Consider the following 24,295-nt stretch of genomic DNA (forward strand, 5'->3'; position numbering starts at 1 on the left):
CTCAATAGTTTAGCTATTTAAAGAGTGTCGCATCCGTCTGAAAGGTATTTTACATTTTTGGCTTTTCAGTGTCAGTTAAATTTATTTTTGCCCCATTTTACCTGAGGTAATGAGGCTGCCTAATAATTATGCACACCTTGATATAAGGTGTTATTCACTTTCGCCACACCCTCCCTCATTACACAAATACATATCACCTGAAAATGATTAAATCCAATAAGCATTCAAGTTTATATGGTTTGGAGTTCAAAAATGTGAATAGAAACAATGATAAGATCAGAATACTCACTTGCCTAATAATTGTGCACGCAGTGTATATTGTACACACTCGGGAACAGACCATTTTACGCAGTGAATGTGCTTTGAGAAGGAGGAGAGAGGATGGGAAGAGTTTGCAATTGAGATTAATCCAGAATCCCATTTCTGGAAAGAGGTGGGTGTAACCCGGATGTTTGGTTACACAACGCGGAAGTACGATATAGAGTGATTTGAGACGGATAGGAATATGCCTTAATCTTCGTTTGAGAATAGGGTGTGATTTGCTAACCTGAATAGTGAACCAAACAGCAAAAACAATCCATTGTAAATCTTGGGCATAGGCATATTTGAGTATATAACTACGACTGCAATCCAAATAGGTAAGAAACAGCACAATTCCCCTCTAAATAACAGTTGCTACTTTTGTGTACCTTGAGCTATCTATCTAGCTAGCTAGATGGATGGATAGAAATGCAAGACTAAAAGGCACTAGCCATTGCTGCTAGTCAACGTAAATTACGTAATTATGCATTCACACTTGCTGTTGTTTTTTACCAGAGTAAATGTGTTATTACTTTCGATATTGGGTGTTCGATCGTGATATATTCAGAATCAGATGACGGTAGAGAGTAGAACGGTAACGACGTTACACTTTTCTATTATTATTATTTTTTTTTTTACCGATAGTCGGAACTATTTCCTTAGTAACAGATCCTGAGGCAATATGCTGTTTTCTGACGGTTGGGTGGTTTAGGGACCGTCGTAAAAGTGCAATACTGGTGATTGGCGCACATGTTTTTGCGTTCCCATTCAGGAAGGTTAACCTATTCCTTGATCACGACTCTCAGTTCCGTTCCATTACATAACACTAGAGTCATTGGATGAAGGCTTGCCTGGTAATCCGAGGTAGAATACCATTGAATTCTACGTAGGGCAGAAATTAGCATTTGAATCAGGAAACCTTCCTCTCAGGACCTCTACAAGCTTAATGTTGAATAAAATTATATTTTAACGTACTTTACCGGTTGTCCATGCGGTTGGTTGTTTTGGCAGTAGGATTGTGAGACAATATATCCATGGGAAAGTATAATTGCATAAACTTTTCAAAGCGCTGTTAGTGCGTTCAGATTTCTATCACCTGAAGCATACGCAGAGCCATGTAAACACGAGCTCGGCAAGTATGCATGTGTCTCGTGCATTTATTTTTTATTTTGTGTGCATGCTTCTGGTGATAGAAATCTGAATACACTACCAGCAACTGTGATAAAACTGGTTAAAACAGTGTACAGTAAGTGTATATTTTGCATTTGAGAAATTATTTTGATGTGATATGAAAGTAAAGGGCTTTATGTTACCAAAACCATACGCAAATGAGAATCGATTCACGTTTTAAGATGGAGTATTAGGCTGTTTTAGCTGCCAGAGCCAGTCTACCTCTGAAAAAACATAGTGTCTTCAGAAAGTATTCATACCGCTTGACTTAGTCCACATTTTGGTACAGCCTGAATTCCAGGGATGAAAACTAGTCACCTTGAGGCAAAATTCGCCATTTTGAATCCAAAACCGGTGACCTACGTGATTTGTGTAGAGCCGATGACTACTGGCTGTATGCGAACGAGTGATGTGCGTATTTCTACTTAAGATGTTTTTTCCCAAGTGCAATATTTAGATATGTGTGGTCACAAGTGTTCTATTATAAAGGCTGTCGTGGTCAACTGCAATATTAGTGTGTTGTTTTTTTCTCGAGACTTGAGTGTCATTTGCAGTAAAGTCTAGGCAACAAATAACATTGGATTGCCTTCTATACATTTTTTAGCTGTGAGTTAGGTTCACATTAACCACTTTATTTTACACACAGAGACTGATCATGTAGATCATATTCTTTGTTGTTTAATTAGTTAAAACCTGCATTTCCCCCTAGCAGGGATTTTTTTGCATGTTTCAGTGTCACCTTTTTGAGCCCTCACCAGTTTGCATCCCTGGAATTCAAAATGGAATGAATTTTTTTTTTCTCACCCATCTACACACTACCCGATAATGACAAAGCAAAAACTGGTTTTTCGATTTTTTTTGCCTAATTAATTAAAAATAAAAAACAAAAATATGACACCAAGGAACTTGAAGCGCTCAACCCGCTCCAATTCAGTCCCGTCAATGTTAATGGAGGCCTGTACGGCCCTCCTTTTCCTATAGTCAACGATCAGCTCCTTTGTCTTGCTCACATTGGGAGAGAGGAGGTTGTCCTGGCACCACACTGCCAGGTCTCTGACCTCCTCCCAATAGGCTGTCTCATCGTTGTCGTCAGCAAACTTAATGATGGTGTTGGAGTCGTGCTTGGTCACGAAGTCGTGGGTGAACAGGGAGTACAGGAGAGGACTAAGCATGCACCCCTGAGGGGCCCCAGTGTTGAGGATCAGTGTGGCAGATGTGTTGTTGCCTACCCTTACCACATGGGGGTGTCCCGTCAGGAAGTCCAGGATCCACTTTCAGAGGGAGGTGTTTAGTCCCAGAGTCCTTAGCTTAGTCATGAGCTTTGTGGGCACTATGGTGTTGAACGCTGAGCTGTGGTCAATGAACAGCATTCTGACATAGGTGTTCCTTTTGTCTAGGTGGGAAAGGGCAATGTGGAGTGCGATTGAGATTTCGCCATCTGTGGATATGTAGGGGTGGTATGCGAATTAGAGTGGGTCTAGGGTTTATGGGATGATGGTGTTGATGTGAGCCATGACCAGCCTTTCAAAGCACTTCATGGCTACTGACTTGAGTGCTACGGGGCGGTAATCATTTAGGCAGGTTACCTTCGCTATCTTTGGCACAGGGACTATGGTGTTCTGTTTGAAACATGTAGGTATTACAGACTCGGCCAGAGAGAGGTTGAAAATGTCAGTGAAGACACTTGCCAGTTGGTCTGCTCTAGCTTAGAATACACGTCCTGGTAATACGTCTGGCCCCGCGGCTTTGTGAATGTTGACCTGTTTAAAGGTCTTGCTCACATTGGCTTCAGAGAGCGTGATCACACGGTCGTCCGGAACAGCTGGTGCTCTCATGCATGCTTCAGTGTAGGCTTGCCTCAAAGCGAGCATAAAAGGCATTTAGCTTGTCTGGTAGGCTCGCGTCACTGGGCAGCTCACTGGGTTTCCCTTTAGTCCGCAATAGTTTTCAAGCCCTGCCACATCCGACAAGCTTCAGAGCCGGTGTAGTAGGATTCAATCTTAGTCCTGTATTAACGTTTTTTCTGTTTGATGGTTTGTCTGAGGGCATAGCGGGATTTCTTATAAGCGTCCGGATTAGTGTCCATATTTTACAGTAGGTATGAGGTACTTCATGCTCAAATCATTTATAAGTAACATCATTGAGTTACACAATACATTTTTAGAAACATTAGGATGATTTGAGCATGAAGTGTGAAAATGCTAATATAGGTATCTTTGAATTGCCCTCGATTTTATCATTTGTGTCTACTATACCAGTGTTTTCCACTATTGCCGGCTGTTGGCTATACAGCCCATTTCGCAGTCATTTTCAGCCAGGTACTTTTTCCACTTATATAAACTAGGCTACTTTTCAATTCACTAGTTAGAAAAGTCTGCGGAGCCTGATCATTATGCATGTTCTAGCGGTCTATTGATAGCACAGGTGCCTGTCAGTCACAAAGTGAGCAATTCCAGAGAACCACTGCTGGTTTGACAGTCTGCTGTCGGTCCCACCTCTCGGTACCTGGGTGTGTTGCGTGCGCTGTGGTTGCAGTAACATTTCTACACGGAGGGAGAGCGCATGAATTTACACATCCCATTTAAGTTGGTAATGATGAGTCGAAATCCACTTGGCCTATTGTTTTCTGCCACATTGATTTATTTTCCTTTGTGTGCAGGATCTGAAGTTAATGCACTTGCATTCCAGTTAAACATTTACCTGTTCTGTCGTAGTCTACCCTTTGAAGACCATGGAAGACTACACGCATAAATGTCATGCTCTTTGTATTTGAGCAATATGATTAGCCGTTCATTCAATCACCATATACTAGCAATATGCTGGCTACTGTTGATAATCTTGCAAAAAGACACCACTATTTGTTTTGGCTAACCTACTGTAACCATGTCGATCTCTCTTTTGGTACGTTTGTCTTAAAGGGGCCATGTCCTATTTTCAAATCTTCTCAATGTCATACTTTAGAAACAAAAACAGGTAGGCTAGTGGAGCGATAGCCTCACTGTGGTCCAAAAAATGATAAAAGAAAACATATTTAATTATTTTGAAAGCTAATGATACTTATGTTTTTTTCAAAGATATTGATTTAATCAAAGTGTGATGGGGTAGTCAACTGCTACTTTCAGTGTAGCAAAGCCCATGTTCTCTCTTCATTCTTTAATCATACCTTTGGTCAGAAGACTCTTACAGGATTCTTTAAATGTAGTTTCTCCTGTGTGTTATCATATTGTACAACAGCTAATGAAACTAAGACTGTAGAAGTGTGAAAAAATGTGACCAGTGTTATTTCCTGATAGTTGCTGGATGAAAATACAATCTAGCATTAGAATGTGCCAGCGGCCACCAAAATAGAGCTTGGTTGGCAAAATATCCAATTATTTCAACAAAATAAGATTAGCATTTTCATGCAACATTATCTGTTTCAAATGATTTCAGAACAGTCTGAGGTAGTGGGTGTCAATTATCTTTCTTGTGCTTTTTTAGGTGGAACGTTCCAAATGGCATTTCTAAAGGGTGTACTATGGAGGAGGGAGGTCAGTGACCTAACATCAAATGCTTTTAGATGAGTATGTCATTTGGACTGGAAGCTATTGAAAATAAGATCTGTACGTGAATTGATAACCACAGCTGTAATAGCAGAAATATTTGTAGAAAATTAAAGGGGAGGAATTTTGAAAAAAGAAAGTGTACTTTTGATAAGAGAGGTCAAGGAACCCACCACACTTGTCTGTAGATATATAGCTCATATGGACAATAAGCTATTGGAAATTAGACCTATCACAGGAAATATTCATGTAAAATCAGAGAAATAAAAAATGCCATTTCTAATGAGTGCACTATGGAGGAGAGAGGTCAGTGACCTAACATCAAGTGGTTTTAGATGTAATTTGGGCTTGAAGCTCTTGACCATTTGATCTGTATTTAAATGAATAACCACAGCTGTAGTAGGAAAAAATATCAAAGGGGAGGAATTTTGAAAAAGTAATTTGCTTGATAATAGAGGTCAGGGAACACACTGCACTTGTCTGTTGATCTGTAGAACGTGGTTCAGAAGCAATAAAAAAATATAGTTATTACTGGAAATATTCATTTTTAATCAGGGAGTTTTAAAATAGGAATTCTAATGGGTGTATCATGGATTAGGGACATAGTGACTTTGCTACAAGTGATTTTGGCTCTGTAGGTCATGCAAGTAGGCTACTGTAGGTTGCATACAAGTTAGAAAAATCATAGGCCTATTTATGTTTTTTGAGCTCAGGTATTTACATAAAATCCATACAAAATAAACACAATCACATTTTTAAATGTAATTGTTGTGAGAATCAAAGGTGGTTTATGATCTCTAGATCATTTAATTGAGACAAAAATGTATTTTTTCTGTATACACCAGGCTCTATTGATTGCCCTTTTAAGACGGTCCCTTAGTGCATAATGTTCCCCCATTGAATCAACTGTCACTTTTTGAAAACATAAAGGCTGTACCTTGCTCTCTATCATCTGATTCTAGATATATCACTCAAATCATCCTAGAACCTTCTGTCGAAGAGGTATTGATGAGAAAACTCTGAATATTAAACCAATATCCAAACTGAAAACAAATTAATGCAGTGTTGTTTTGTTAGGTAGATAACTTTAGCTACCTAACTTATTAGCTGTCTGTCATAGATAGGGTTGTAGACTGGTAGACTTTATGGTGTACTCTTCATTTAGCCAGTGCACTTAAACTCAATGTCTGAGAACAATAGCTAGGTAGCTGCAAAAAAGAAAAAAACATTTCATATTTTTAAGTAAGCTCATCTTTAAGAACTAACAAACACCTAAGTAAAAACTAAACATTCAGGAAGAATCAAAAAATGTCATGGCATGGGGCCCTCGTTGATTTAGTTGTGTTTGAGTCACTCAGATAGCATAAGAACAAGGCATAGGCCATGGCAAAATGTGTAGAATTGCAGGAAACTAGCTTTAAAACAGCAACATTTTGTCTCTGCGGCCAAGAGGAGGGCCTCTAAAACCGCACCATTGAGTTAACAATATTGACACGCTTATCATGCCAGGAGGATAAGGCGGCCAATGTCAAACCAATAGTAAGACTGATCTCACACCATGACCAATGTGGTTAGCATAGCTTCCACTTTCACCTGTACATGCAGGGACTTTCCAGACAGAAAACTGTGGTATTTTTTTATGCGCCTACTTCTTGTCAATAATCATTTTATATATATTTTCTCCTCGCCAGCCTCCCGGTTGCTGCACTGCTTCTCTTTACTTCAACTGTTCCCCTGCTCCGATCAGCTCGGCCCCTCTAACCTAATCCCCATCCGTCCCTGTGTATCTGGATCCCACCCGCTGTCCCCAGGTATCGGGAACCCCCTGCTGCCTCTCTCGGCGTGGCCCAGCCAAGGCCCTTTTATTTAGGATAGCCTCTGCACAGCTCCATGGCGGGTCGTGGAGGACCGGCACGACCCAACGGCCCGGTGGCAGGCAACAAGATTTGCCAGTTCAAGCTGGTGCTGCTGGGAGAATCGGCGGTGGGCAAGTCCAGCCTGGTGCTGCGCTTTGTCAAGGGCCAGTTTCAGGAGTTCCAAGAGAGCACCATCGGAGGTGAGTTATACATTGTTTGTGCAGGCTATTTCTGGTAGTTTGTTATGACCCACTGCAGGTTTGCCTATTCCATCAAGTGGTCTTTTATGTCTGTGATATTTGACTTTACTACCTCTCATCGCTAGAATAGCATCGCCATATCATGGCTGTTAAAATCAAAGCAGGTTAACAATGGAGGGCTATTTCTTTCTATGGGGATTACCTGTAGTTGTTTTAATACACTCAGACAAGTGGAAAGAGGTCACTGAAAGGTATGCAAGTTGGTGTGGCTTTTGTAGTCAACGCAAGGTATGCTAAAGCAAGTCAATGTAGCGTATGATGCTACAGCACTGGGAATTTCATTAACGTCTAAAAAAATTCAATGGATTAACGCTGTAGAACAGAGTATAAGCCTAGTATTAGCCTATTGTATGCCATGCACAATAGTGAGCTCCAGTCAACGGAGTACAATAGAGGGCACAAGAAATGGCCTCAATGTAAGAAGTGTTAAAGGGTTCAAAGGGCGCCATGTCTCATAGGACCTCTTTACTGCTGGAGAAATGGGCCCTGTTCAAAAATGCTTTCTCCTTCCCTCCTAGTGGTAATCACTGATTTTAATAGCGTTCACCGACCTAGTCATGTCAGTGATTAGGCTCAATAAATGGAGGTAGGAAGGAAAGATGCCAATGAATTGGAACAAGGCCATGGACTCTGTGCTGTCATGTGATTGTGGACTTGTCTTTGCAGCCTACAGACATGGAATTAGAATTTTCTCCATGGCTCTGATCCTTAGAAGCAGCAGTGCTGTGCTCTTTAGGAAGTTAAACCTCCAACCTGGCTGTGCTCTTTAGGAAGTTAAACCTCCAACCTGGCTGTGCTCTTTAGGAAGTTAAACCTCCAACCTGTTTGGGAGGCCTCTGTTAAAAAGCACAAATGAAATGACATCAAAACTTACATTTTTCTCCAATCGCCTTGCATAACATTATGAGCATATTACAAAGTACCTTTATTGTTGGTAGTATCCATTTTTGGTTCCAGCTCTTAGCCACTGTGGAATATCAATGCAAGTCACTTTGATACTGGTCTAACGCCTGTACAATTTTTGGTTGTGTACGAGCGTGTGTGTGTAGTCAGTTGGTAGGCCTCTCTGTCTAGAGCAAGTTGAGGAACTGCAACTGAAAGCTTTGTCTCCACACTGGATAGGGTCTCAAGTGACAGAAATTGGAAAACAGATGTTGACATTAAATAGAGCGGGAGAGATTGACATGTGAACCCTGCATTGTGGCACACTGTAGAAGAGTTAATAATGTCAGATCTATAAGACATTTCCAAAAGTTCATGAATACAGCCCTGTTTCCTCCACTGACATATCCTCTACCTCTTTTTTTCCTCCCTTCCTCCATCTTACTCATTTCCAGCTGCCTTCCTCACACAGACTGTCTGCCTGGGCGACACAACGGTCAAGTTTGAGATTTGGGACACAGCAGGCCAGGAGCGATACCACAGTCTGGCGCCAATGTACTACAGAGGAGCCCAAGCGGCCATCGTGGTCTACGACATCACCAACACAGTGCGTAAAAGCTCTTTATCTACTTTCGTGACTTGACTATCATTAATCTTATGACTATTTATCGAATCAACTATGTTTAATTGTTACTCGATTAAATTAATCATGTAACAATTAACTCATTAGGAATTTGGAGCACCATGGAAGAATTTGTTTAGCGAGTTACCATCTCCTGACTTAAACTCTAAAGATATATAGATATATCTTACATCAATAACGGTCACTTATTAATTATTACCTCATCAGTCTCTTTCTGAACGTCGTAGACCTCTTGAATCCGCAAGAACCCTAACCTTATTGATGAATCAGCAATACACAAATTGGCTTAATTATTTATTTACTTACTAAATAGTAACACAGAATACATAAACACACACACACGGTATAGATTATTGATTAGAAACGTAATACAATGAAACAGGTCCCTAGTGGACTAACAACAGCATGACTTCTTGGTTATAAAAAGGGGAGGGGTCAGAAGGAGAGGGAAAGGGAGAGAGAGAGAGAGATTCAAACTATCGTTGTTATGTTTGGAAACTACGCTCACGGAAATACGAACACTTAGCATCAACACCACCGTTCATTCAGACAAGAAATGCAATGTATATATTTACACGTAGCTGTCCTTGATTGTTGTCTCTCTGTTGAACCACTTTCTCAAAAAGGTTTTGAGTTTCCTATCCCGCTTCGGTGTGAGACTCGGCTGGTCTTGGAGTGTTCATTAGAATAGATAGTTCAGCTGTACCAACGGTTGTCTTGAGAGGGGATTCCTCTTCCCAGCTCGGGTCATCTGACAAATGTTTTAGACTATTTTACATGCCAGCTGCATGCAGACTGATATGGTAAGGTCTAGTGAGTTCATCTACTTGTGTAGAGGTTGAGAGCTTCAGAGTTTCTAACCATTTCAACGTGTGGACCACAGTCTCACGTCTTTTGGTCTCAATGGTTGATTATTCAGGGTTCAGCTCCCAACCAATTTACACGCCAGTAGTAACCCAACCAATTTCAGCCGCGTAGCCACTACTCCACGCTGTCTGGTCTGGTAGTTTCAACCATTCGTAACGTCCGGTTTTTATCCTCAGATTAAAAGGGGGCACTCCATAACGCCGACACAATGTCTGTGCTCACTTGTGAAGGTCGACCGATTATGATTGTTCAACGCCGATACCGATTATTGGAGGACCAAAAACCGCCGAGACTGATTTAATTGGATGATTTATATACACTGCTCCAAAAAATAAAGGGAACACTTAAACAACACAATGTAACTCCAAGTCAATCACACTTCTGTGAAATGAAACTGTCCACTTAGGAAGCAACACTTATTGACAATAAATGTCATATGCTATTGTACAAATGGAATAGACAACAGGTGGAAAATATAGGCAATTAGCAAGACACCCCCAATAAAGGAGTGGTTCTGCAGGTGGTGACCACAGACCACTTCTCAGTTCCTATGCTTCCTGGCTGATGTTTTGGTCACTTTTGAATGCTGGCGGTGCTTTCACTCTAGTGGTAGCATGAGACGGAGTCTACAACCCACACAAGTGGCTCAGGTAGTGCAGCTCATCCAGGATGGCACATCAATGCGAGCTGTGGCAAGAAGGTTTACTGTGTCTGTCAGCGTAGTGTCCAGAGCATGAAGGCGCTACCAGGAGACAGGCCAGTACATCAGGAGACGTGGAGGAGGCCGTAGGAGGGCAACAACCCAGCAGCAGGACCGCTACCTCCGCCTTTGTGCAAGGAGGAGCACTGCCAGAGCCCTGCAAAATGACCTCCAGAAGGCCACAAATGTGCATGTGTCTGCTCAAACGGTCAGAAACAGACTCCATGAGGGTGGTATGAGGGCCCGACGTCCACAGGTGGGGGTTGTGCTTACAGCCCAACACCGTGCAGGACGTTTGGCATTTGCCAGAGAACACCAAGATTGGCAAATTTGCCACTGGCGCCCTGTGCTCTTCACAGATGAAAGCAGGTTCACACTGAGCACATGTGACAGACGTGACAGAGTCTGGAGACGCAGTGGAGAACATTCTGCTGCCTGCAACATCCTCCAGCATGACCGGTTTGGCGGTGTGTCAGTCATGGTGTGGGGTGGCATTTCTTTGGGGGGCCGCACAGCCCTCCATGTGCTCGCCAGAGGTAGCCTGACTGCCATTAGGCACCGAGATGAGATCCTCAGACCCCTTGTGAGACCATATGCTGGTGCGGTTGGCCCTGGGTTCCTCCTAATGCAAGACAATGCTAGACCTCATGTGGCTGGAGTGTGTCAGCAGTTCCTGCAAGAGGAAGGCATTGATGCTATGGACTGGCCTGCCCGTTCCCCAGACCTGAATCCAATTGGGCTCATCTGGGACATCATGTCTCGCTCCATCCACCAACGTCACGTTGCTCCACAGACTGTCCAGGAGTTGGCGGATGCTTTAGTCCAGGTCTGGGAGGAGATCCCTCAGGAGACCATCCGCCACCTCATCAGGAGCATGCCCAGGCATTGTAGGGAGGTCATACAGGCACGTGGAGGCCACACACACTACTGAGCCTCATTTTGACTTGTTTTAAGGACATTACATCAAAGTTGGATCAGCCTGTAGTGTGGTTTTCCACTTTAATTTTGAGTGTGACTCCAAATCCAGACCTCCATGGGTTGATAAATTGGATTTCCATTGATTATTTTTGTGTGATTCTGTTGTCAGCACATTCAACTATGTAAAGAAAAAAGTATTTAATAAGATTATTTCATTCAGATCTAGGATGTGTTATTTTAGTGTTCCCTTTATTTTTTTGAGCAGTGTATATATATAAATTATATATATATGTATATATAATTTGTAATAATGACACTTGCAACAATACTGAATGAACACTTTTATTTTAACTTAATATAATACATCAATAAAATCAATTTAGCTTCAAATAAATAATGAAGCATGTTCAATTTGGTAAATAATGCAAAAACAAAGTAAAACTGCAATATTTGCCATGTAAAAAAGCTAATGTTTAAGTGCCTTGCTCAGAACATGAGAACATATGAAAGCTGGTTGTTCCTTTTAACATGAGTCTTCAATATTCCCAGGTAAGAAGTTTTAGGTTGTAGTTATTATAGGACTATTTCTCTCTATATGATTTGTATTTCATTTACCTTTAACTATAGGATGTTGTTATAGGCACTATAGTATTGCCAGCCTAATCTCGGGAGTTGATAGGCTTGAAGTCATAAACAGCGCAATGCTTGAAGCACAGCTGGTAAATGCAGGAAAGTGCTGTTTGAATGAATGCTCAATCAGACAGCTCTATCAAATATCAAATCCTAGACTTAATTATAATATAATAACACACAGAAATACGAGCCTTAGGTCATTAATATGGTCAAACCCGGAAACTATCATTTCGAAAACAAAACGTTTTTTCTTTAAGTGAAATAACGAACCGTTCCTTATTTTATGTAATGAGTGGCATCCCTAAGTCTAAATATTGCTGTTACATTGCACAACCTTCAATGTTATGTCATAATTATGAACAGTTCTGGCAAATGAATTACGGTCTTGTTAGGAAGAAATGGTCTTCACGCAGTTCGCAATGAGCCAGGCAGCCCAAACTGCTGCATATATCCTGACTGCTTGCACAGAACGCAAGAGAAGTGACATAATTTCCCTAGTTAAAAGAAATTCATGTTAGCAGGCAATATTAACTAAATATGCAGGTTTAAAAATATATACTTATGTATTGATTTTAAGAAAGGCATTGATGTTTATAGTTAGGTACACATTGGTGCAACGACTGCTTTTTTTGCGAATGCGCTTGTTAAATACTTAAAATGAACAGTTAGATAGCCTACTTCATTTCCATCTTTCTATGATTCAATGATAAATTAACAGGCACCGCATCAATTATATGCAACGCAGGACAAGCTAGATAAACTGGTAATATCATCAGCCATGTGTAGTTAACTAGTGATTATGTTAAGATTTGTTTTTTATAAGATAAGTTTAATGCTAGCTAGCAACTTAGCTTGGCTCCTTGCTGCACTCGTGTTACAGGTTGTCAGCCTACCACGCAGTCTCCTCGTGGAGTGCAATGTAATCGGCCATAATCGGTGTCCAAAAATGCAAATTACCGATTTGTTATGAAAACTTGAAATCGGCCCTAATTAATCTGCCATTCCAATTAATCGGTCGTCCTCTACTCACTTGGGTGTGGTTACTGACTGGGCACAAGTTTATATGAAAACTATCTCATTTAGAAGGCTGAAATCAAATTGCTATCTTCACAAAAGTGTCCTCATATGTAATCATATATTTTATACAACATTTAGATGTAAACTTGATTTATAGAATGCGTACACTTTCAGAGTTACTTTGTTATACCATCCTTAATGACAACACAAAATAACAAACAATATGACATGCTATTCCAAACATTTGGACTTCAGAAATAATGTTCCAATGTCCAATATTTTGATGTTAGAGTTTTAGGTGGGCCACACTCTAGACAAAGGCATTCCTTTGGTGGATACCGAAAGGCAGAGAGGTGTTAAGGTGTGAAGACCCCAGCACAGCCCCCCTTCCCCTCTTCTGCGGGAGAGAGTGGGTCTGGCTATCTTCAAGCATTTGCCTAGCTGATGGGTCCTTTGATACTGTCAGGAGAGTCATGACAACTGTGTAGGCGGGCCGCCCAATTGAATTGAAAGACCAGTGAAACCAATAGTTTTGATTCTTCAAGAATATTACTTCTCATTGCCTTATGAGCTTAGTTGGGCTCTCTTACCCTATCGTAACCTTAATGTAAATGATACATTCTGTGCCTTTGTGTGTTTCACCAGGACACTTTTACACGAGCAAAGAACTGGGTGAAGGAGCTGCAGAGACAAGCCAGCCCCAACATCGTCATCGCTCTGGCCGGGAACAAGGCCGACATCACGAACAAAAGAGTCGTCGATCACCAGGTGAGAGCAATTCCCAACGTGTGTGTTTGTGCATGCTGGCAAGCGTTATCTGTTAATATGCATTATTCATTGAGGTTTGACCAGTTAGCATGATATTATTATCAGATGTTGATTACAATTTATTTTGTCTTGTGTCATAGCCCAAATGGTCTAAATTTGGTGTGGTACAACAATAGTGTACATTTAATTAAGCAATTAACATCCGATGCTTAGGGTCTGTATAAAAATATTGGGCATGCCATTATTTTGGTTAATAGTGTACATTTAATTAAGCAATTAACATCCGATGCTTAGGGTCTGTATAAAAATATTGGGCATGCCATTATTTTGGTTAATAGTGTACATTTAATTAAGCAATTAACATCCCATGCTTAGGGTCTGTATAAAAATGTCTATGCCCCCATAGGATGGCAATGCCCCCATTCACAGGGCACGAGTGGTCACTGAATGGTTTGATGAGCATGAGAACGATGTAAACCGTATGCCATGGCCATCACAGTCAACAGATCTCAACCCAATTCAACACTTATGGGAGATTCTGGAGCGGTGCATGAGACAGCGTTTTCCATCATCAACAGAGCACCAAATTATGGAATTTATTGTGGAAGAATTGTGTCACAGCCCTCCAGTAAAGTTCTAGACACTTGTAGAAACTATTCCAAGGTGTATTGAAGCTGTTCTAGCTCGTGGTGGACTAATGCACTATTAAGACACTATGTTGGTGTTTCCTTTATTTTGGCAGTTACTTGTATGTACAAGGCTAATGTAGCGCCAATTTCCTGGACACAGATTATGCAGACTTGCCAACCTGCATGCCTTTTGCATACCATGCACGTAATTTGGTGTCAAAGTGCGGTGGTACGAAAAAATGCCCTAAAATACGCAAGAATCTGCTTTTAGTTGACACATTGTAGTTTTTGACTCAACCGTCGGAAGTTGTAGCTGAGCCAAACAGAGGGCTTGGGCGAGGAGAAATAATCTCTAGTACATGGGCGGGCCCTGAGCTATCTTCCTCCCTCGAGCTGGATGGCAGTTCTCCACTTCGTCCGTTCATACCAATGACTGGTGAGGAAAAAGGGTAGGTAAAATGAAGAACAAACTGTTTGCCAATTACATTTTCCAAAATTGTATGTGTCAGTCAAGCACGTAACCATAATTATTTTGTAGTTAGCGTCTTATCTAAGGCATCATTACGACGAAGGTAGTTAGTTACAACGTTTAGTCAACTAAGTGAGAACACTTTCTGGCCTGCACATGCTTTGATCTCCGCAACGGTAATAGACGCGAGCGCATTGACGAGCTAGGAAACATGTGCGGTAGTTCAGTCACAGACATGGCAGGAAGTTGTGCTATTAAAAATAATTAAAGATTAGACTGTTAAAGATTAGTAGGCCGATGTTAATTAATCAGTTATTGATCTGTCCTCTTAATATAGCTGTACATCAACAATGATGTGATAATAGTCAGTTCACCAATGACAACAAGGCATGTTGAATGAATGGTAGTCAGACCTAACTTGATGGATTAGGTCAGCGATGGAGATCTGAAACAAGGTCATATAGGCCTAGTTCAGTTGTTTCATAATATATATATATTTAATTATTACGAATTTTCTCCCCAAAGAAAATTAAGAAGTCAGTTTACACTTTAACTAGACTATGCACATAAAGACACATTCATTAGAATAATCATTACCTCAAAATGTAACCTAAGAAGTGTCATTGAGACCACCCCAATTTCACTCACTTAGGATCAAACACAAGACTTCTGTGTTGGCTACATTGTTTGATATAATTTAGGACTCTAGGTTTCAGGAAATGGCAGTTACCATTTAGCATTTTTGAAAATCCTGTATCATAATCAAATCAAAGTTTATTTGTCACGTGTGCCGAATACAACAGGTGTAGATCTTACAGTGAAATGCTTAACGGTATTAGGTGAACAATAGGTAGGTAAAGAAATAAAGCAACAGTAAAAAGACAGGCTATATACAGTATGCTCCAACTTCCTGAGCGGGAAGTTGACTGACCCCCTCCGGACCTCCCCCCTACCCATCCTTAGGACTGCATCAGCACCACCTGTCAGAAAATCCTAGGGAGAGCCCTGATTGGACATTTATACGTATTTCTAGTTAGCTACTGAAGAGTAGACAATTACCAAGTATCCATAAGTCTATAGCCTACCATTCCTACTGAGGCAGTCTTCATTATTAGGCTAAAAAAGGTGCATTTGCCTATGATTTAAGCAGTGTGGGTGACGCACGAGCACCATCGTGGCGGGGCGGGGGTGCCGCTGCACTGAAGTGGTAAAAATAAAAATTCTTCAAAGTTAGCAGGTCTGGATTATGCCTAGTCCTGGGCTAAAAAGCATTGTTAATGGCAGGCCGGGCGCAATGCACGCTGACTCGGTTGCCAGGTGTGCGGTGTTTCCTCTGATACGTTGGTGCGGCTGGCTTCTAGGTTAAGCAAGCAGTGTGTCAAGAAGCAGTGCGACTTGGCTGGGTTCTGTTTCGGAGGACGCACGGCTCTCGACCTTCGCCTCTCCCGAGTCCGTACGGGAGTTGCAGTGATGGGACAAGACTGTAAATACAAATTAATTGGATACCACAAAATTGGGAAGAAATAGCTTTTTAGTCCAGGTCTAAACTTAATCTGTGTCTGGGATAACCCCCTTAATGCTGAAGAACCTGTTATAGCCTTGAATAATCCTACAAAATTATGTGATAATAATATATACTGAACAGAAATATAAATGCAACATGCAAAGTGTTGGTCCCATGTTTCATGAGCTGAAATAAAAGATCCCAGAAATATTTATCTCAAATATTGTGCACAATTTGTTTACGTCCCTGTTAGTGAGCATTTCTCCTTTGCCAAGATAATCCATCCACCTCCACAGGTGTGGCATATCAAGAAGCTAATTAAACAGCATGGTCATTATACTGGTCACCTTGTGCTGGAGATAATAAAAGACCACTAAAATGTACAGTTTTGTTGAAACACACACACCACAGATGTCTCAAGTTTTGAGGGAGCGGGCAATTGGCATGCTGACTGCAGGAATGTCCACCAGAGCTGATGCCAGAGAATGTAATGTTCATTTCTCTACCATAAGCCACCTCTAACGTTGTTTTAGATAATTTAGCAGCATGTCCAACCTGCCTCACAAAAATGTAAGGTATCTGACCAACCGATGTATATATGTATTCCCAGTCATGTGAAATCCATAGATTAGGGCCTAATGCATTTATTTCAATTGACTGATTTACTTATAAGAACTCTAACTCAGTAAAATCTTTGAAAATGTTTCATGTTGCGTGTATTTTTGTTCAGTAATAATTGACCTCTGTCTTTACAGGAAGTACAGGCCTATGCTGATGACAACAGTCTACTGTTCATGGAGACATCAGCCAAGACAGCTATGAATGTCAATGAAATCTTCATGGCCATAGGTAAGGAGAACTGTCTACCCAGTGAGTCCCAACTTACTCCAAGCACTATATATAGTCATCATCAATAGTCATACATATGATAATTCTATGGATTGATCACAATAGCCTGAATAGACCTCCACCACTTACATCTTCGCTGCTTTGAAAAGACAGGTATAGGGTGAATTCAAAATGGCAGTGGTGGAAAAAGTACCCAATTGTCATACTTGAGTATAAGTATAGATACCTTAATAGAAAGTTACTCAAATAAAAGTCACCCAGTAAAATACTACTTGAGTAAAAGTCTAAAAGTATTTGGTTGTAGATATACTTAAGTATCAAAAGTAAAAGTATAAAGCATTTAAAATTCCTTATATTAAGCAAAGCAAACGGCACCATTCTCTTGTTTTTTTAATTTACTGATAGTCATGGTCACACTCCAACACTCAGACATAATTTACAAAGGAAGCATTTGTGTTTAGTGAGTCTTCCAGATCAGAGGCAGTAGAGATGGCCACGTGTTCTCTTGATAAGTGCATGAATTGGACCATTTTCCTGTCCTGCTAAGCATTCATCATGTAATGAGTACTTTTGGGTGTCAGGTAAAATGTATGGAGTAAAAAGTACATTATTTTCTTTAGGAATGTAGTGGAGTAAAAGTAAAAGTTGTCAAACATATAAATAGTAAAGTACAGATACCCCCAAAAAACTACTTAAGTAGTACTTTAAAGTATTTTTACTGAAGTGCTTTACACCACTGCATTTTGGTTATTTAGCAGAGTCAAGATTAACTAAAACAATGCAAAGCGGATAGGAAATGGCTTTCAGCTACTAGGAATGGTCTTTCCAGATGGAAAGAAATCCACTTGATATAATTATTTGACCTTCACCTAAAGGATTTTTAGCTATTCTTCTGCAGCATTCAAGTGCCCCTCTGAAATGGGAAGTTCATAACAACCAGACTAGAAAACCCAGTGTTACCTGAGTTTCCCCACCCGTATTTTAGACTTCGGAAGCTCATAATGAACGGTTTTGGACAACAGAAACTCATAGTTTTGCTGATTCCAGTTTCAGTTCCTTCCTATTTTCCCATTTGGGATGTTCCGTGTCTCCGATAATTCCAGGAGCACACGAACGCAGCATTAATGGCCCACTCTACTCTCTGTCCTTGTAGCCAAGAAGCTGCCCAAGAACGAGGTGCAGGGTGGAGCCGGGGCAGGGGGCCGGACCAGGACTGGAGTGGACCTTCAGGAGCCCACCCCCCAGGGCCGCAGCAGTCAATGCTGTGGCGGGAGCCATTAGCCAATGAACTGACCGAGTGACCCCAGAACACGAATATCGTCAAGACGACAACCGTGCACGGCATAGAGAGGAACGACGCAGGAGCCGTTTTCACTGACCACACTGAGATGAACTGCCGAGCTGATCTGTTCCCTCCCTTTTTTAAATCATAAGCTAGAGGGAATCAGTGCGACCCTCTCACATACTCTATCCCTCTCTCTTTTACCCTCAATCTATCCCTCTACTATACCGCCCTTTCAATCGTCCCCCTCTCACATACTCTATCCCTCTCTCTTTTACCCTCAATCTATCCCTCTACTATACCGCCCTTTCAATCGTCCCCCTCTCACATACTCTATCCCTCTCTCTTTTACCCTCAATCTATCCCTCTACTATACCGCCCTTTCAATCGTCCCCCCTCACTTTATTTGAAATCTAACTGGATGCTCTTTTTAAAGGACATCAATCATACCATCAGCTATTAGCCTTTTTGTCCAGGTGGCAGGAGCATTTCGGGATTTTTAAGTTGTTTTTTCTTCTATCCAATCATTTTCTTCCTTCCATATTGATCTTCCTCATCTGGAAACTGGAAAAGATGCTCCAAGGGGACAATGTGTCTTACAATGTTTCTCCAGATCTGTCCATTTTATAAATTATTATTAGCCTTTGTTTATTATTACCACTGTTCTTCTGGCACATGTGGGGGATGATTTGACAGAACACACCTAGATAATATGTAGTTCTGTCTTTGAGCTGTTCTTGTCTATTAATGTTCTGTATTATGTTTTGTGTAGACCACAGGAAGGGTAGCTGCTGCTTTTGCAACAGCTAATGGGGATCCTAAAAATACCTAATGTGGTTTCCGACACGGGTGACAAATTGTCATGTTAACGCAGTGTGCATTTAACACCTAGTACATCACACAGTCATCTTTAGCATCATGTTTTTTAATCTAAGATACATGTAAGAATGCATTGTAAGACCTGAAAATAATAAAAGATGGCAAGATATTCTTGCCCAAAATGTAAATTGTGAATGGGATTACTTTTTTAATATAACCATTTATTTTCTGCCAATCAAAAAAAAAAAAATTTGATATTATAAAACCTCATGGGAAAAGAGATCAATGGTGATATGAAGTGTGTGTGTGTGTGCTGCGTTATAACTTTGGACCCCTACTCTAAAACAAAGTTTTAACCTTTCCTAAATATAAAACAGACAATAAGGATGGTGGAATCCAATTCTCTTTTTTTATTAGAAAGATTAGAAATGAGATGGGGAGACAGATGAGATTGATTTGATTTTATTAGGATCTCTTTTAGTCCTCATTTGGACTAATCTTCCAAGAGTCCTTAAACATTAAAATACAATTTTATAATACAGTCACATTTTTACATATAACACACTGCTACAAACAGACATAATACACTGGCATATTGACCAGATAAATACTCTAACAGTCTAAAAAGATCGATTCCTTAATCTACCATAGTCCAGCACAAATTTCCTATGTATTATATTTAAATGGTTATAAAGTATTGTTTGAATTTATATATTGAAAGCTTTCTGGTTTGCTCAGATAAATTATTACATTTCTTTATTGCTCTAAATCGAAATGTTATTTTGCCTATTTCTCTTTTCTGTCTGGATAGCACATGGACAATCTATTCCTAGTATTTACTGAATGTCTGTCTCTTACCAACTGAATACTGTTGTGAATAGTCTTTGGCTGTTTTAAATGGTGTATATTATGAAATAAAATAAGCATTTGTTTTCAATTATCTTGTTGATTGATGACAACCAAGAGCATTGCGCATGACTACAACAGAAGAACCATATCTCCACCTTAAAACAATCCTTGCCTCTTTGTTCTGTGCAATCTGTAGCCTCCTCATTTCACTTGCTGATGCATTTCCAGACAGACGAGAGGGCAACACAGTGAGGAAATAATGGCAACTAAATCATGTAATCACCTCAAATCATTGGCACCCTTGATAAGCAAAAAATACTATAAAATAAATATCACAAATACTGAGCTAATTTGTATGCTAAAAAAATGGGGAAATTATATTCTTTGAAACTAATAAAATTGCTCAGAGAAAAATATTTTGTTTAAACATGTAATTGTGTAAAAAAATCCCCAAAAGATAGGTGTCAATAGGTGTCAATTATTATCCTCCCCTGCGAGGATAATGGCACTTAGCTGTTTTCTATCATGTTTTATTAGATCCTTGATATCCTTCAATCTGCGCTAATGGACTGCCCTCATGCATTCAAGCCACAGGTTTCCAATGGGGTTCAAGTCCGGAGACTAAGATGGCCATTGCAAAATGTTTATTTTGTGTTCAATTAACCATTTCTTTGTGGATTTTGATGTGTGCTTGGGGTCATTGTCTTGCTGGAAGATCCACTTTGCGGTGAAGTTTCAGCCTCCTGGCTGAGGTAACCAGGTTTTTGGCTAAAATGAACTGACCGTAACAAATGCCCCATGACCACTGGAAGCAAAATAGTCCTAAAACAAAGATCCAACACCATATTTTACAGTAGGTATGAGGTTATTTTTGCTTCATCTCTCCCCCAAAAGGCAGGCTTTTTTGAGAGGGACACTAACAACAACAAAAAACAACAAAACTGAAAGAACTGACCAGACTGCAATGGTTTCAAGTGATTCCTCTCATCAACACGAATTAGACAATGGAGCATATTTTTATATTCTATTAGCTACATGGTGACATTCAACCATGTTTCAAAAAGAATATCGGGAAGAGGATTCGAAACAAAGAGTTGGATTTAGCTAGAAGCTCGGCTACAGCCGATGTCAGCACCTAGAGGGGAGATGACAAGTACGGTGCCTAGCTAAGTAAGATATTTTTCCTGCAAGCCACCTAGCTAACTAGCTAACTTTAGTTTATCTGCTAAAACCCATGTTGTGTATTGCTGGCTAATATACTACTGTGTTACAGTGGGGGGGAAATCAAATAATATTTCTGTTTGCTAAATTAGCAAAACAACTATAGGTAGCCATATCTATAACTTAAAAATAGAAGAGGTTTTACAATCGGAGATCTATTGTATCTCGATTGTAAAACCTGCTAACTTGTTATTCGCCACACCTTGCATTTGTAACTTGTTAGCAAACATGTAACAATAGCAACTATAAATCATTTTACTAGTTAGCTATGTAACATAATTGACACGGTTTGACATTGGTTATGATTATGGATGTATGAATGTATTTCAATCTCACAAAAGTATAGGCATGATGCAAGATAGGATTCCAAACATTTTTGGAATGTTTTTGCTAGCTAACAGTTTCCTGCTCCGTTATTAAATACTTTTTGCTCCATGAAGTAATCCAACAAAGTGTATGCCACCATCTTATCTGTTTCAAGTCTGCTTCATTGTCTGTGGCACTTTGGGGTGGACACCCACCTGTCTCGATCAATGAGAGAAGACTTGAAATAGACAAGATGGCGGAGTACACTTTGTTGGATTACTTCATGGAGCAAAAAGTATTTATTTTAATAACGGAGTATTTTCTAAATTCAAACCCCTTGTAACTGGACACGGACATTTTATGATACTCCTGTTTCCACAAATCGAGGACAAAGACAGTATCGCCAACGTTGGTCTAAAATTCTCTGTGCTACACCAAACAGTACCTATCCTGTAACTCCCAGTAATGGATACCAAAAATCTTTGGTTAAATCACATTGTTACAACAGATAATCTGTAGCTACAGTTCTCTGCAACGTCGTTTTAGAGAATCTTCACCTGCGGGATCATCTGAGACCAGCCACCCGGACAGCTGATGAAACTGAGGAGTATTTCTGTCTGTAATAAAGCCCTTTTGTGGGGAAAAACTAATTCTGATTGGCTGGGCCTGGCTCCCCACTCATGGCTGCGCCCTTGCCCAGTCATGTGAAATCAATAGATTATGGCGTAATGAATTGATTTAAATTGACTGATGTATTTATATAAACTGTAACTCAGTAAAATTGTTGAAATTGTTGCATGATGCATTTAATATTTTCGTTAGGTATATTTGTCAACCTCTCAGACTAGAAACTACGATTAGAAACTATGATTTCAAACTATGATCAGAAACTATGATTAGAAACTATAAGAAACTATGATAATAAACTATGATTAGAAACTATGATCATGTCACGTCCTGGCCAGTATAAGGGTTAATTGTCATTGTAGTTTGGTCAGGACGTGGCAGAGGGTATTTGTTTTATGTGGTTCGGGGTGGTGTTTTGGTAAAAGGGCGTTTGATTTAGTATTTCCGGGTTTTTGGTTTATGGTCTATGTTTATGTATTTCTATGTGTAGTCTAGTGAGTGTGTTTCTATGGTTGATTAATTGGGGTTGGGACTCTCAATTGAAGGCAGGTGTTTTCTCTTTGCCTTTGATTGAGAGTCCCATATATTAGGGTGTGTTTGTCATTTGTGGGAGATTGTTCTTTGTCTAGCATGTATTCTGATTCTGATCCCTCCTGTCTCAGCCGCCAGTATTTATGCTGCAGTAGTTTATGTGTCGGGGGGCTAGGGTCAGTCTGTTACATCTGGAGTATTCTCTTGTCTTATCCGGTGTCCTGTGTGAATTTAAATATGCTCTCTCTAATTCTCTCTTTCTCTCTTTCTTTCTTTCTCTCAGAGGACCTGAGCACTAGGACCATGCCTCGGGACTACCTGGCATGATGACTCCTTGCTGTCCCCAGTCCACCTGGCCATGCTGCTGCTCCAGTTTCAACTGTTCTGCCTGCGGCTACGGAACCCTGACCTGTTCACCGGACGTGCTTGTTGCACCCTCGACAACTACTCTTATTATTATTTGACCATGCTGGTCATTTATGAACATTTTAACATCTTGACCATGTTCTGTTATAATATCCACCCGGCACAGCCAGAAGAGGACTGGCCACCCCTCATAGCCTGGTTCCTCTCTAGGTTTCTTCCTAGGTTTTTGGCCTTTCTAGGGAGTTTTTCCTAGGGAGTTTTTCCTAGCCACCGTGCTTCTTTCACATGCATTGCTTGCTGTTTGGGGTTTTAGGCTGGGTTTCTGTACAGCACTTTGAGATTTCAGCTGATATACGAAGGGCTATATAAATACATTTGATTTGATTTGTATGAGCCTGAGAAGACTGTCAGAATATCGTGAGGTTGTTTTGGTATTCATTTTGAGTTAATGTTCAAAATGAACAAACACAGTCCTGCTGCATATTGGTCCTCCTTTTCCGACGATGATTTCGCCATATCGTCTGATGACGACGAAACCCCTGACAGATCAAACAATGATTAGAAACTATGATTAGAAACTATGATTAGAAACTATGATAAGAAACTATGATCAAACTACGATTAGAAACTATGATTAGAACTATGATAAGAAACTATGATCAAACTACGATTAGAATATATGATAAGAAACTATGATTAGAAACTATGATAAGAAACTATGATTAGAAACTATGATCAAACTACGATCAAACTACGATTAGAAACTATGATAAGAAACTATGATAAGAAACTATGATCAAACTACGATTAAAAACTATGATAAGAAACCACGATAAGAATATGATCAAACTATGATTAGAAATTATGATAAGAAACTATGATCAAACTACGATTAGAAGCTACGATGAGAAACTATGATTAGAAACTGATCAAACTACGATTAGAAACTATGATTAGAAACTATGATTAGAAACTATGATTAGAAACTATGATCAAACTATGATTAGAAACTATGATAAGAAACTATGATCAAACTACGATTAGAAACTATGATAAGAAACTACGATTAGAAACTATGATAAGAAACTATGATCAAACTACGATTAGAAACTGATCAAACTACGATTAGAAACTATGATTAGAAACTATGATAAGAAACTATGATTAGAAACTATGATCAAACTACGATTAGAAACTATGATAAGAAACTACGATTAGAAACTATGATAAGAAACTATGATCAAACTACGATTAGAAACTATGATTAGAAACTATGATTAGAAACTA

At 40.0% G+C, this 24,295-nt stretch overlaps 1 protein-coding gene across 5 annotated transcripts; it reads left to right on the top strand.

Annotated features, from left to right (window-relative positions):
* Window positions 1-447: 447 nt before the first annotated feature.
* LOC115200986 (ras-related protein Rab-5C) lies at window positions 448-20,045 on the top strand. 5 transcript variants are annotated; one of them, XM_029764160.1, is made up of 7 exons: window positions 448-638; window positions 4,951-5,033; window positions 6,704-7,068; window positions 8,466-8,617; window positions 13,434-13,556; window positions 16,914-17,007; window positions 18,161-20,045. In XM_029764160.1, the coding sequence occupies exons 3-7, from the start codon at window positions 6,903-6,905 to the stop codon at window positions 18,286-18,288; spliced, it is 663 nt and encodes a 220-aa protein (XP_029620020.1). In that variant the 5' UTR covers window positions 448-638; window positions 4,951-5,033; window positions 6,704-6,902; the 3' UTR covers window positions 18,289-20,045. The 5 variants fall into 5 exon arrangements, with proteins under 5 accessions (XP_029620020.1, XP_029620019.1, XP_029620022.1 ...); XM_029764159.1 differs by having other exon boundaries at window positions 4,951-5,000; XM_029764162.1 differs by having other exon boundaries at window positions 4,951-5,000; window positions 6,824-7,068.
* The last annotated feature ends 4,250 nt before the right edge of the window (window positions 20,046-24,295 follow it).

This window comes from Salmo trutta, chromosome 10 (genome assembly GCF_901001165.1).
Source record: "Salmo trutta chromosome 10, fSalTru1.1, whole genome shotgun sequence".
NCBI lineage: Eukaryota > Metazoa > Chordata > Actinopteri > Salmoniformes > Salmonidae > Salmo > Salmo trutta.

Excerpts from the sequence above, each read along its gene's own strand:
- LOC115200986 (XM_029764160.1), top strand. The coding sequence starts at position 6,903 with ATGGCGGGTCGTGGAGGACCGGCACGACCCAACGGCCCGGTGGCAGGC. Across the intron at positions 8,618-13,433 it reads TCTACGACATCACCAACACA|GACACTTTTACACGAGCAAA; the intron begins GTGCGTAAAAGC and ends GTGTTTCACCAG. Across the intron at positions 17,008-18,160 it reads TGAAATCTTCATGGCCATAG|CCAAGAAGCTGCCCAAGAAC; the intron begins GTAAGGAGAACT and ends CTGTCCTTGTAG.